We start from the raw sequence: 14,666 nt of genomic DNA, 5'->3' as shown, positions 1-14,666 counted from the left end.
GGGAGGGAGTTTGTGTACAAGGAATGAATTCTCTCTCATAAAGAATCAGCCCCCACTGTATTTTATAGGTACCAGTTTGATTTTGGGTCTTCTTAAAAATCATATTGCTCCAAAGCGCCACATGATTTTTTTTAGATGATGGAAATATCACCATTGAATCCCCTTGCATTACAGAGGCACCTGGGTGGCTCAGTTAAATGTCCAACTGGCTCAGATCACGACCTTGTGGTTTGTGGCTTTGAGCCCTACATCGGGCTCTGTGCTAACAGCTCAGAGCCTGGAGTCTGCTTCAGATTCTTTGTCTCCCTCTCTCTCTGCCCCTCCCCCACTCATGCTCGCTCTCTCTCTCTCTCTCTCTCTCAAAAATAAATAAACATTAAAAAAATTTTTTTTCAATTACTTGCATTACAAGAATATTCATGGAGATAACATGAAGGTTATGTTCTCTAGTAACTGGGGGCTCCTGAATGGTGGGAACAAGTGTAGATGGAAAGGGTACTTTGAAGGGGATAAGAAGGCCTCTCTCCTCCAACACTCAAATAGGTATCTATCTCTCTGCCAACTGTGGGTTTTCAGTTTTATTGTCATAGCTTCTGGTCCAAGGATGCACCTCGCTAGGGAAGAACATCATGCTAAAAGGAGGAGACAGGTGCTCTTAGCAATTGAAAGACAGAGAAATGCAGGTAATTTGGCAACTCAGGGCAAACCACTCTCAGAAAGACAGAGACTTCCTGAGATTCAAGGATGCAAATTCTTTTAGCTGCCCAGGAATTAACTAAGGTTCTCATATATGGATGATCTTGATGCAGCCAGGTGAAATCAATCTTAGGCTTCCTCTCATTATGTAAGTGGATAGGTGATCAAGTATGGCTAGCAATAACCAACTCTCAATAACAAGATGATACATTATTTTAATTGCATGATTTATCAAAACAACAGCTATTAACATACAAAGTACCATTCAGTTCAACTGCAGGTATAGGCAGTGACAGTATCTAATTCTTAGAAGAATCACTTACTCTCACAGTCTGTCCAGACACATTAATCTAAGGACATTTTTATAAATAGCAAACATGATTTTCACATTGCAGCTTTCTCAAGCATATATACAGGTGTGTGGTCTTGTTGATGGGTTGCTTCCACAAGCTCTTTCCGTTCTGATGCATTCATCTTCTTGATATTAGTAGAGATATTTATTTCTGCAGAGTTTTTCTTTTGTTACCCACCATTCGCAGTATTTGTGCATTGGTATCACTCTTTTACACTTCTGAAACAAAGTTTAAATTGGAGTATATCTCTACAGTACAATTCCTTGTGTCTTCTGGTAAATTCCACCATGGTCAGAGAGTTTAAGTTGTAATCGTCAGCCCAGCTCTACTATTGGGCTTCGGTGTAACACACCCTCTTTACAGCTTTCTGTGTTAACCCTTGGCTTCAAGTCCTGGTGATGTAATGAGGGTGGGGTGTACTGGCAATCAGTACATTTCCTTATCATTATTTACAGCCATTGAGAACTATGCTGTTACTAATCCAAGTCTGACATACCTTTTCTGAAATGTTCACAGTGCAGTATTTTTGTGGGCTGACAAAAGTTTTCTCATATCATTAAAAATAAACATTTTTATAAAAATATAATACTTTAAATGTTTACATTGACAAAAACAGAGTATCCTGTGCCACATGCACTATACAGTAGTAAGCACAAAATCCCACAGAACAAAACATTACAAACGTCCTGCCCAGAATAACTATTCATCCAGGTGAAATGGCCAGAACTTTCAATTGCTTTTTTTTCCCCTGTTAAATATGTTTTGCTTTACACAAAGCATGTGCTAATGAAAAACTGGACTCCCAGAAAGTTTTATTGCCTCCGATTGTGGGGTGGGAAGCTGCCACCTAAGAAAGAGGCTAATATTTCTAGTCCATCGATCCTTTCTTTGCCCTACATGAGACATGATTGGAACTGATGAACCTTTTAGTCAGATGTATTCTGCTTTAAAAACATGCTGAGTTACACCTTTAAAAACACTTACCACAAATCACTTGTTTTATTTTCAGAGTCATTGTAAAAAAAATACAGACAAACCATCTATATGTCTACAATCATAAGAACAGTATCATTCTCAGTTGATTTTTAAATGACAACTAAATATTTCATTATGACTAAGCTATTTTATGAGGACCTTCTTAATGTCATCTATGTACAATATGTAAATATCCCTATTAATTTATAAACACATTTGTGTCCTGCCATTTTGAAATGTTGACTGTGTTGCCTATGGATATTTCCCCATTAAAAGGAATGTATACAAAAATTTAAAAGGGAATGTTTGCCGAATGGGCAAAAGGCAACATCAGTAATAAAACATGTTAGTGACCATCCAACACATGAAAATTCTTTGAAACACTTTAATTCTAAATGAGTGTCTTGGTATTGGGGCCATGTCTGTCCTGAACTTTATCACTTCTTCTGAATTTTATGTGATCAAGAAGCCCTCGAAATTCATTGCTTCCATTCCTAATATGAAATCATGTAGGATCCTGATTTTTAAAAACTTCAACCTAGAATTAAGGCTTTGGCCTCCATGCACAGGAGCATCATCACAGCTGTAGGGTTGCTGTTGGTCACTGGCCTGCGGGACAGAGCTTCTGGCTCTGGTGCTCTGTCAGCTAAGAAATTCCTTAGAATCCATTCATTTTAAATAGCAATATAAGGTCCTATAATAGTGCAATCTTGGCAAAAGCAAAAAATATCTGGTGGCCTTTCAATGGCCAGGCAGTGAAAAAAAAAAACCAAAACAACAACATTGAACAAAACGTAGACTGCTGTTTGGAAAGTTCTATGATGTTTCTCAGAAGGGGGCTGGTGAGGTATCCATCCATCATGTGTCCCCCTCGCCATCAATGTTATCTTGTGATGACAACAGAGAAGGGTATGGAGCAACACATTTGACATTCACATAAGTAGCGTTCACATGGACATAGTGCTCCCCAATGAAAGTAGAGAATATCGCTGATATCCTGGAGACCAGTTCAGAAAAAGATGGGCGCAGTTCAGCTTTAGGGTGCCAGCATTTTAGCATCACTTCATATCTGTTTCAAATAGGAAGAAATGCTATGAGAGACATCATGAAGGCATGCATTTCTGTAAAAGTAAAGAATACAGGAATGACAGAAGATTCTGTTGAAAGTCCTACTTACAAGGGATCTGGGCAGTATTCGGGCTGTAAGAGTCTTCTGCCTTGCAATAAGTAAACTGTTATATCAAAGGTGTTGACATCAGGATAAGGTGGAGCCCCTCTTGTCATCAGTTCCCAGAGGAGCACACCAAAGGACCACTAGTCAAACAATGGAAGGGATAATCCAGGTGAGAACTGTGACCGCACGAACATGAAAGGTGACCAGAAGGTCTTGATAACTAAATTTGGCTTAGTATATTCAAGACTATTGCTCTTTGGGGCAAAAACTTCCTTAAAGGTAATACACATTTTATGATTTCTTTATACCAGAATTGGATAAGGTTTAGATTACAAATAAATATAAAGTTTTTAAAAAGAATATCTGAAGTCCACATGAGGATTAAGATTTCATCTATAGTTAGTACAGTATGATTTTCAGGTTTTCTCTTACAGGGTCAAAGCACTGGTCAAAGCATTCACATGTTTCATCTTCTTTTCCAATAGTTTCACTATAATTTTATATTATTCATAAAAGAAGAAGATAGAGGAAACTTTCCAAAGTTTAAATTTTTTTGACTTCTGAATGAATATAAATACTTTTTAAGAAACGTAACTATTAACAAACAAAAAATACCCCAAAGAAACAAGAAAGAAATGTAACCACATCTAAACATTAATGTTAAAAGGCAAAATCTAAGGCAGTGTAAGTACAAGTCCATATTAAAAATCAGAAGTGATAAAACTGCTAGGCAAGAAGGTTGTCTGTTGAAAACTAATTTCAATAAAATAAATGTAATTTAAAAATGTTAAAGTACAAGATTGATATAAAACAGCTGTATCAGTACTTTGCAGGAATATTGTAGGGACACAGAGAGGTTAAGTGACTTGCTAGAAATCCCCCCAATAAATGTGAATTCACACTGGGATAAACATTTAAGAGTTCTTGACTCTTGGTCCGATATGTCATTTGCAAATATCTTTTCCCATTCCGTTGGTTGCCTTTTACTTTTGTTGGTTGTTTCCTTTGCTGTGCAGAAGCTTTTTATCTTCATAGACTCTTGGGTCTTGGTTGGTCTACTAAACTGCACTAAATATGCAATTTCTTGATTTAAAGCACTCTACTCAGAATATACTAGGTCATACATATTATCTCCCCCTGGATGTGTGCCAAGGTGAGAATGACACAAAGAGAGTAATTGGGCATGTGTGGTTCACCCCTGGCCAAGGACCCAGGAAATCAGCGCTTCCTTAGAAACACACCTAGGTCACTGACAGACTAAAAAGTACGTGGGGGGGAGAAACGAGGCTCTGGGAACAAGGAGGCTTGGAGGGAAAGGGGAATCCAGACCTGATAGGTAGAGTGGGAAAACTTAACACTGAGAAGCAGCGTAGCTTGTAACATTCAGTGAGGAGAGTAAAGCAGAGTGAAGCATGTGCCCAAGTGCAGGAGCCCTTTAAGGACATTGACTGCCTCGATCCAAATAGAGAACACAGTCTTTCCCAGGTGGGAACTAGATAACTTTGCTGTCCTGTGCAGCCTTTCAAAATCGAAATATCCAAAGCCTGAGTCACTTATGAGTCACTTCTGACAACTTCACTGTGTTAACCTTTAAGTTCCAAAATATGCATTAAAGTTTAAATCAATTTAACAAGTATCTACTGACCCTTGGTGTACAAGTAGGTTACTTTCCAAGTTAGTGGATGGGCCTACGGCTGATTTAACGGGGTTAAGAGTTATGACACAACTGACTGTCACACAGGACAGTAAGGCAGAATAACTAATACAGAACAAAAATAGAAAAGATGTACAAATGCTGTGAAAAGTCAATAAGATAACAGTAGGGTACTGAGAAAGGCTTCAGGGAGAAAGCGACAGTAAAGCAGGTCTTGAAGAACGGGAGCATTTGTGTTCCAGGTGCACAGAAGGTGAGGGCGGAAGAGTGTTCTGGATGGAGGCAATGGGCCCAGAGGTGACAGTACTTGTGTGTTTTTCTGAACTACATAAGGACAATAGGTCACTCTGCTTGATGTATGGAGTAGATGAGGGAGACAAGGGATAGATAGATAGGGTAAAAATGAGACCATGTTGTGGGGGTTTTTGAGTGCTGAAAGTGGGTTACGCTGAAAGGGACAGGACATGCAGCTGAGCTCCAGCATGCTGCATCTGTAAACACTATGCTTTAGACAAATAGGAGGAGCTGGTTCACATAAGGAGACCAGATAGGGGGGTTTCTGAACAGATTGTCTGGTGGGGGTGCTGCTACATCTTGGCAACCCAGAACCCGATGAGACTGAACTCCCAAATTAAGGTGGTGGGAAAGAGTAGATGCCATATAGTAAGCCCAGAACAGACTTCAGGCCCTTTTTAAAAAAGATTATTTTATTTAATCCTTTAAACAACCCTGTAATGTAACTGGCTTTGTAGATACTAAAGTATCTACCAAAGGTGAGGAAGCCAAAGTTTTGAGAGGCTGATTACTTGTCAGTAATCAAGTCTCCTAACCCATAGCCTAGGCTATAGGTTTGTCTGAAGGCAAATTCACAAAAAAAGGGGGCACAGTTGGGTACACTTCTGAGGAATTATAGGACTTGGGCAATGACTGGGTATCAGAGGAGGGTTGGAAGACTCACTGGACAGGAGAGGTCAGGGGGAGGCAGCTTCTGGGAAAACCATAGTGCCACCTGCATTTCAAACCCCCAGGAACAGTTTGGAACTGACAGGATGGTGGGGAAAGGGGTCTTGAAGGAGAATGAGGCAGAACTAGAAGAGGGAGGCTGGGGGAGATGGTAGGAGTGGGAGGAAGAGAGAGAAAGAAAGAGAAAGCGAGAAGAGGAGGGAGAGAAAGAGAAGGAGAGATAGGTGCACGATGCCCGTGCATTAGGAATGATGGAAAGAAGTTAGTTTTAGTTTCAAGACAGGAGAACTCTGCCATTCTTTCAGTTACTGTGTGCACGTAGCCTGATTATCTGAGCACCAGCAGGGAGGTCCTCTGAAGAATCTCTGCCTCACTTTTCAAAGGTGAAGATCAAAGCAATTAGTAGACATGAAAGACTATTAGAGCCATAAAAAGTGATAGAAAGTGACACTAAGGCAAGCAAGGAATGGAGACAGCCTGGGCATTCAGGAGTGGGTAAACAGAGATACACCACAATTTGCAAAAAAACCACAACTGATTAAAAAGTGGATATATTCATAAAATTTTATAAACTGGTAAATGGGTAAAATTTTCAATAAAATGTAAAACTTCTGCTCTTTGAAAGATATCAGTAAACAAATGAAAAGGCAAGCCACAGACTAGAAAAATATATTCACAAAAACTTGTGTCTGATAACATGTACCTGTAATCCAGAATATATAAAGAACTCTTACCAACTCAATAATAAATAAACTAACCAATTAAAAAACGCAAAACTCTAAAACTTAAAAGAAAATGGGCAAAGGATTTGAGCACATACTTCACAAAGGAGATAGAAGGATGGCAAATAAGCACATGAAAAGATGCTTATCATCATTAGTCATCTGGGAAATACAAATGGAAAAGGAAATGACACACCACTACAGACTATGAGAATGGCTAAAAATCCCAAACTGACAATGCCAAGTGCAGGTGAGGATGCTGAACAATCAGAACTCTTACATATTACTGCTAGGAACATGAAATGATACATGAACTGTGGAAAACAGTTGGTAGTTTCTCATAAAGTCAAATATATACTTGTTTTACAACCCAGTAATCCTACTTCTAGATATTAATTCAAAATAAATATAAACCTTTATACACAAAACAATTAAACAAATGTTTAGTAGTTGCAGCTATGTGTAATCAATTGCCTAAAACTGGAAAGAATCTAAATGTCCTCCAAATTGGTGAATGGATAAACAAAATGTGGAACATCCGTACAATGGAATTCCACTCAGAAATAGAAAGGAATGAATTACTCTGCTATAAAAAAAAGTATGGTTTCCTCAAAAAATTAAACATAGAACTACCATAAGATCCAGCAATCCCACTTCTGGGTATATATTCAAAGGAAATGAAATCAGTATCTGGAGATACTTCCACACCCATGTTCATAGCAACATTATTCACAATAGTCAAGAGATGGAAGCAACCTAAGAATGCCCATCAACAGATGACTAAAGAAAATGTGGTATATATATATAATGGAATATTATTTAGCCTTAAAAAAATCCTATCATATGCTACAATATCAATGGATCTTGAGGACATTATGCTAAGTGAAATAAGTTAGTCATAAAAGACAAATACTACATGACTCCACTTATATGAGGTAGCTAAATAGTCAGGTAGTTGAGTTCTTAGAAACAGATAGTAAAATGGTGGTTTCCAGAAAGGCTGTGGGAGGGGGAAATGGGGAGTTATTCAATGGATATAGAGTTTCAGTTTTGCAAGAAGAAGAAGTTCTACAGATTGATTGCACAACAATGTGTATGTAGTTAGTTAACCACTACTGTACCATACACTTAAAATAGTTGAGATGGTCATTTTTCTCTTATGGTTTGTTTTTTTTTTTAAACCACAATTAAAAAAAAGGGAGACCATCTAGATACATTGCTACATACTACATGGGTAACTCTCAAATGTGTTACGCTAAGTGAAACAAGACAGGCTCAAAGGCTATTTACTGTATGATTTACTGTATACGACATTCTAGAAAAGGTAAAACTGTAGAGACAGAAAACAGACCAGTGCTTTCCAGGTCCTTGGGATAGGGTAGGGTTTGACTACAAAGAGGAACAAGGACATTTTCCTGGATGATGGAACTGCTCTATATCCTAGTTGCAATAGTGATGGTCATACAACTGTATGCATCCTTCAAAACTTGAAGAACTGTACATTAAAAAGGGTAAAGAGTTGATATATTGCATAATGGTGATACCATTAACAGAAATAAAGAAGACAGGAATTGACAGTTGGCAGGAAAGAACTGGACTTTGAACATGGTGACTTTGTGATGCTGATGAAAACATCCAGGAAGAGAGGTTCAAAGGTAGTTGTTGATGGGAATGGTTGAAATTATTGAGGGAGGCTGGCACCTAAAGACTCCTCCCCCAAAATCCTGAGTGACAGTTGCATGTGGGATGTGAGAGAAGGAAGAGAGCTGTTAAGGCTAAAGCAAACATAACAAAGAAGCAAGAGGAACCAGATGATGCAGTGTCCCAAAAACCAAAGGAGGAGGAAATTTTGAGAAGAAAGGAGTGGTGGACAATGTTAAGTTCTGAAGTAGGGTGAAAAAGTTAGCTGGCTGAACAAGTGAGAAGTCAATACTGACTTTAATGGAAGCACCTGTACTAAGTGTGGCACACTGTACAATACTGGGTATGAGAAGTTACAAATATAGTGACACTTCTAGTTTGTTTGAATGGGCTTCAAGAGAATTCAGATTTTAGCTGAACTCCATCTGGTCATTTGTGAGAAAGTGGACATTTCTACTAGCACGCAAGGTTTTGCTTGTAGGTCTCTACATAAAAGCTTATCACATACTTTTGGAAATGTTCCATGTCAACATTCAAAAGATTGTCCTGTCTTGCAAATTAAAGTTAATGCAAATTTATCCAGGTAATCAATAACCATTTGTCAAAGCAGCACTGCATTTGGATTACTCAGGCTCACCCTTATGTAGTACAATACAGTATCTTCCAATGAGAAGGAGAGAGATAGCACTTCATATACAGAAGCCTATATAAATCTATAGTCAAGAACCTGAGTGACAGTTGCTATGTGATAAATGGTGGCCTCTGTGCTGTGTGTGTGCATGCGTGTAGGTTAGTAATGTGTGTGTGGTTGTCTAAAAGCTCAGAATCACAGTTCTTGCCTTGAACATTCAAAATTTCATCAGGTTCTTTTTGTTTTGTTTTAAAAACTTCACTAGGTATAACATATATCATAAACTTTGCCAGTTTTAAGTGGACAACCCATGATGTTTAGTAAATATTTTGATAGTGTACTTATCTCCACAATTCAGTTTTTAGATCAATTCCAACACCCTAGAAAGTTGCCCATGCCTGTTTGTAGTTAATCTTTGCTCCCACCCTCAGTCCCAGGCAACCACTGATCTGTTTTTTTTTTTTTTTTCTCTTTAGTTTTGCCTCTTTCTAAAAATTTCATATAAATTGAAGTGTTCAACATATCACCTTTGGAGTCTGCCTTCTTTCACTGGACATAGTATTTTTGAGGTTTATCCACGTTGTAGCATGGATTAGCATAGTGCTGAATGGTATTATTCCATTGTATAGAAATACCATGTTTTGCTTACCCTTTACCAGTTGATGGACATTAGGATTGCTCCTGGTTTTTTCCTATTGTGAATAAATACTATTGTGAACATTCATGTACAAGTATTTGTGTAGGCATATGTTTCCATGTGCTTATGAACTAGCTTTGGTAGATGGTCTATTCAAATCTTTTGCCTATTTTAAAAACTGAGTTGTCTTATTGAGCTATATGAGTTGGTCTGGTTCTTAATGGCAGACTAACAGTTAAGTCTGGATGAAATGTATACTCTTTGAGGACAGGTTAATTCTTCCTACCTTATGCCTTCACCTGCCACCATCACTAACATGTTTCCAGCCTACCTCTTTAGCACTCACTTCTTTCATCTTTTTCAGAATCTTTCAGCATCATAATCTCAGGCATTACACTTTAGCATATACTATCACGTCCTCTTATTAATCTTATCCACCCCAAAGTCCCATCCCTCCACCATGCCCTGTAACACATTTACCGAAAACAAACTCCCAGTCACTCTCAACTTAGTCTTTAATGTCTCCCCCACTTCCTCAGGAACTGAAACTGCTTTCACTTGAAGACCACAATGTCTTTGAAATCTGTTGACTCACAGGAGGGAGGGTAGATGACTTGTTGCTTCCCAATGCCACACTCAGATCCCTGTCCCCTGTCATCTTTCAATAGCTGCCAACCCTTTTTCTTTTGAAGTCTATGCCCTCCATTAATTTTATTTTTTTGCCTACCTCATTTACTGATATCACCAGTTTACATTTTTTCGCTTTTCAGTTTTATCTCTAAGGACTGAAAATTAATCTTTCTCTACCTCTATGCATCACAGTCCTCCTGACTTACTACGTGCAGATAGAGTAAGTATACTCTATTCCATTCAACAGCCACTTGAGACCTCCAAATCATTCAAGTTACTCGGTTTTCAAGACCATTTTTGTGCACTGAGTAGCAGTGGACCCTGCTGACCGTATCCTATTTCTTTTTGAAACTTTCTCTTCCTCTGGCCTCTTCTCTCTTGGGTCTCCTACCTCTCTGCTTTTCCACCTCATTTCCTATGTGTAGTTTCTCCGGAGTAATTGTTTTTGGACTCTAAAAGGCTTATTTCCAGCCTTGACTTCTGCTATGGACTGAACTGTGGACCCCCTACCCCCACTCAAATGTTGAAACTCTAACTCCCAGTGTGATGGTATTAGGAGGTGGGGCCCTCATGATGGGATTAGTGCCCTTATGGTTGGAGACACCAGGGAGCTTATTCTGGCTCTGTCTCCCACACAAGGACACAGTGAGAAGGTAGCTATGTGCAAGTCAGGAACCTGACCACACTGGCACCCTGATCTCACACTTCCAGCCTCTAGAACTGGGAGAAATAAATGCCTATTGTTTATGTCACCCAGTCTATGGTATTTTGCTATGGTGGCCCAAGTTAAATAAGATAACTAATGAGGTTGTACAAGCTGTAGATCCACATTTCCAATTGCCTGATGGACCTTTCTGCCTGGATGTCTTTTTTTTTTTTTTTTTTTTTATGAAATTTATTGTCAAATTAGTTTCCATACAACACCCAGTGCTCATCCCAAAAGATGCCCTCTTCAATGCCCAGCACCTACCCTCCCCTTCTGCCTGGATGTCTTACTCCCACATCAAACTCAGTATGTTTAAGCCTTAACTGGTATTTTTCCTCTCCAACAAGTTTTTACTCTGTTGCTTCACATATGTTACTGTACTAGCATATAACTTTATTCATCTTTGACTTTTATCAATTTCTTGCTTAATATTGTTACTACCTCTCAGATGCCTTTTCTGCTCTCGCTTTTCTGTTCCACAATTTCTGTATTATTTCAAGTTATACCTCTCACTTCATCTTCCTGCATCTACTCCTCTCAGAACATCTTACAGAATAAAGAAAGGCTGTAGTGTTTCTGATTACACTTTAAGGTTCCACATGGCCAGAGAATAAATTCCAGACTCCTTAGTTTGCTTTCCAAGAACCTCTATGATCTAGTATGAATATATTTTTCGCAATCTATCCTCAGAACTTCCCTCTGTGCCTTCCATTTTGGCCAAATTACCCACTCCTTACTGTTTCCTTAGAACTTTAAAGATGTATATTCTTTCCTGCCCCTTTGCTTACCTGGATTGGTATTTATTTCATGGCCCATTCTATCTTCCTTTAAGGCCTGTACAAAAGCACCACCTCCTCCACCAGGTGGTAGGTAAGTGAGGAAAATGTGGCTGCCCAGGTGTCTCTCCCACCCTCGGCACTCAGGTGTATGCTTTTTGAAGCTTGTTCTATGAGAGGATGACCATGGTAGATACAAAAGGGCATGTTTCTAGACTTTTTTTTTTTTAAGTAGGTTCCCCGCCCAATGTGGGGTTTGAACTCAAGACCCGACACTGAGATTAAGTCTCATGTTCTACCAACTGAGCCAGCCAGGTGGCCAAGAAGGGCACATTTCTAGCTGGGTGCAGGAATAATGCCCTCACTGCCAGTTCTGCCTCAGTGATAGCTTTCAGATTTCTCCAGGTGGAATGCAGCTGTCCCAGAGCTATGAGTGGCCAGACTAATCCCAGTCTACTTTGTGTAACAGCTAGTGACAGTTATGCCTTCTCTGTTCTGTGGAGCCAAAGCTCCTGGAGGACAGGGTTTAGTTCTGATTCAGCTCTGGGCTCCCTAAGGACCTAGCGTTGTACCGTACTAGGCAAATGTTTTTGATAAATGAATGAATTTGTGAGAACATATGATGGCTATCCGGTTTAACAATCAAGCTCTGAAGAAACTGAAATTAGGGTGTTGAAGGTGTCCTTTTTTGAAAAAATTAAATAGCCATAAAACTATTAAAAATGTTGGATATGAAAGGAAAAGAGGAGACGGTCAGGGATGATGAGTACATTACCACATCTGACTTGGTGGTAAACTTCTGAGTTTGTAGACTTTCTAGAGCCATCCACTTCACTGGCAGCTTGGCGCCCGTTTTGTTGTGTACACTGTAGTATTCTTTATCATACATGTCTCTGGCCAGACCAAAATCAGCAACCTTGACAGTGAATTTTTCGTCCAACCTATAGAAAGGACAAAAATCATTACTGGTGGCTGAAATGCAATAATTTACAGTGATGCTGAATATCTATAGGTCAAAACAAGGACTTGATATTTGAAATCCGTAACTTCTGCAGGGTGGGCTTCATCTGGTCTCTACTAACGCTAAATTACAATGGAATTCTTGAATAAAAATGCTTGACATTTACATTACAAATTCAACAGGCCAAGGAAAGAGATCTATGAATGATGTGGCATAAGAAAATCCCTTTTGCCTTAACAGTAAAGTTGGACCCCCCTCCTAGGTTTCCTTTGTTACTAAATCAAATATGCCAACTGACTATCCCAAGCAATTGTGTATCTTCACTTGTCAATTTATTAGTAATACTCAGTCTTATGAGGGATTATGATAGAGGGCTGTTATTTTACCTTTTCTTTCTCAAATGGGCTAGGTTATTACATAAATTCATGTATCTCACCACTGAGGTAATAGAGAAGTAGGACACAGTAAAGCATCTAACAAAAACAGCAAGGCTCAACAAAAATCAATTTCCGCTATCTGAGGCTATGTATCCTTTGTTTAAGCTGGCTTTTATGTTGTTACATTGACCAAAACCAAGGTAGGAAATTAATAGCACAGCTCTCTCATTCACACATACCATAAGTCATGAATCAGTGTTATGTGAGGGAAGAACTGAATCCATTACAAACTGTTGACTGTTGAATTATACAGCCCAGGCACCCAGACACAAATAAAGCTCTTTGTATATTCATTCCCCAATACCATTTTTGGTAGGGCTTCTGGAGACTGACTTCAAATCCAGTCTTGGGAAGTTGCAATATGTTGGTATTTGTGTTACCAGCCCTCTCCTTTTCACTGTAAAATGCTGAAGATCAAATTCTCCCTTCCAAACACTAATGCAGTGTGAAACCACAACATTGGGGGCTACTGGTGGGAAGGGAAAAGAAAAGCAAAAGCACACAACAGCTGTTTAAGACCCCCTCTGGAGAATTCCTTTTAAATTCTCCATTAGATAAAGCCTGAAAGCCCCGCCTACATCCCAGTGCTTACATATCGGAAATAAAGGACTTTTGCATAAGAAGAGAAAACATCCTCACTAGCCTTCAACAGTGGGAAACAGATTCCTCCTTGTCACTTAATTTCGACTGTGGGCACAGAGATTCTTATACTTACATACAGTTTCTAGCAGCCAAGTCTCTGTGTACAAACTTTTTGCTTGCAAGATATTTCATGCCTTTGGCTACTTGAAGACCAAAGCCAATAAGATCTTTTACAGTTGGGTTCTGCAATCAAAGAGAATTAAAAATGCGTAAGCTAAGCATCTACTGATCTGTGAATTCTGAAATGTTTATAAGAATTATCTTGTTTCAAGCAATAACTCGTGCCTTGTTAATAACAGCAATCATGTATTAGATATCTATTATTTGAAAAGCACCAGGCTAGATGCTTATGTGAGTTTTGGCTAATCCTTATACACTTCTATAAGGCAGGTTCCATTTTCCAGATGAGGAAATGGAAGTGTTTTAAAATTATTCTGGTATGGTGGGGCTAACAGAAGGAAGACCACTGCCACCGAAAAGATAGCTTGTTACTCACAATTACCAAGAGGAGGGGGCACACCATGCCAAGCGAGGCCACAAAGGGAAGCAATGGGGTTGGTCTAGGAGGCAGAGGGAGCAACGGGAAAACATGGGCAAGAGCTTGTTTTGTGGTTCCCATGGGAAAGAATGGGTGACGCAGGGTAAGCGGATTTAGGATTGGGCTAGTTTGAATAATTTCAGCAGGTTCTGAAGTGTAGGGGCTGTCTTCAGTTGCCCGGTACCTGGCCTTGAAGTGATTACAGCAGGTGGATAGTGTCCCAGAGTGTGAGAATTCTTTAAAGGAGGTGATTGGGGTATGGGCTTTGGATTGGTTGGTTTGCTTATAAAAGGCCTGCTCTTTGAAGATGAGCCATTTACTATCTTGGGGCTAGTCCTGGAAAGGGCCATCACTCCAAGGTCAGCAAGGCACTAGAAGTCAGAGCATCATAAATACACAGTTAATCTAACATTTGTATTGAACCCCAGAGGACTCCAAATAGCCAAAGCAATCTTGAAAAAGAAAAGAAATTCTGGACTTCAGAGTATATTATAAAGCTATAATCATCAAGATATTACGGTATTGGCACA

General features: G+C 39.2%; 1 protein-coding gene across 5 annotated transcripts in view; it reads right to left on the bottom strand.

Annotated features, from left to right (window-relative positions):
- Positions 1-891: 891 nt before the first annotated feature.
- MET (MET proto-oncogene, receptor tyrosine kinase) overlaps positions 892-14,666 on the bottom strand; it is a 112,956-nt gene continuing 99,181 nt past the window's right edge. For all 5 annotated transcript variants that reach the window (XM_045495392.1, XM_045495393.1, XM_045495391.1 and 2 more), the window contains 4 exons: positions 13,672-13,781; positions 12,334-12,499; positions 3,202-3,338; positions 892-3,093 (listed from right to left, as the gene is read on the bottom strand). In XM_045495392.1, coding sequence (XP_045351348.1) covers positions 2,883-3,093; positions 3,202-3,338; positions 12,334-12,499; positions 13,672-13,781 — 624 coding nt within the window. In that variant the 3' untranslated portion in view covers positions 892-2,882. The remainder of the gene's footprint in view (positions 3,094-3,201; positions 3,339-12,333; positions 12,500-13,671; positions 13,782-14,666) is intronic.

Source organism: Leopardus geoffroyi, chromosome A2, assembly GCF_018350155.1.
Source record: "Leopardus geoffroyi isolate Oge1 chromosome A2, O.geoffroyi_Oge1_pat1.0, whole genome shotgun sequence".
Classification (NCBI taxonomy): Eukaryota; Metazoa; Chordata; class Mammalia; order Carnivora; family Felidae; genus Leopardus; species Leopardus geoffroyi.
This window is presented reverse-complemented; position numbering and strand designations above follow the sequence as displayed.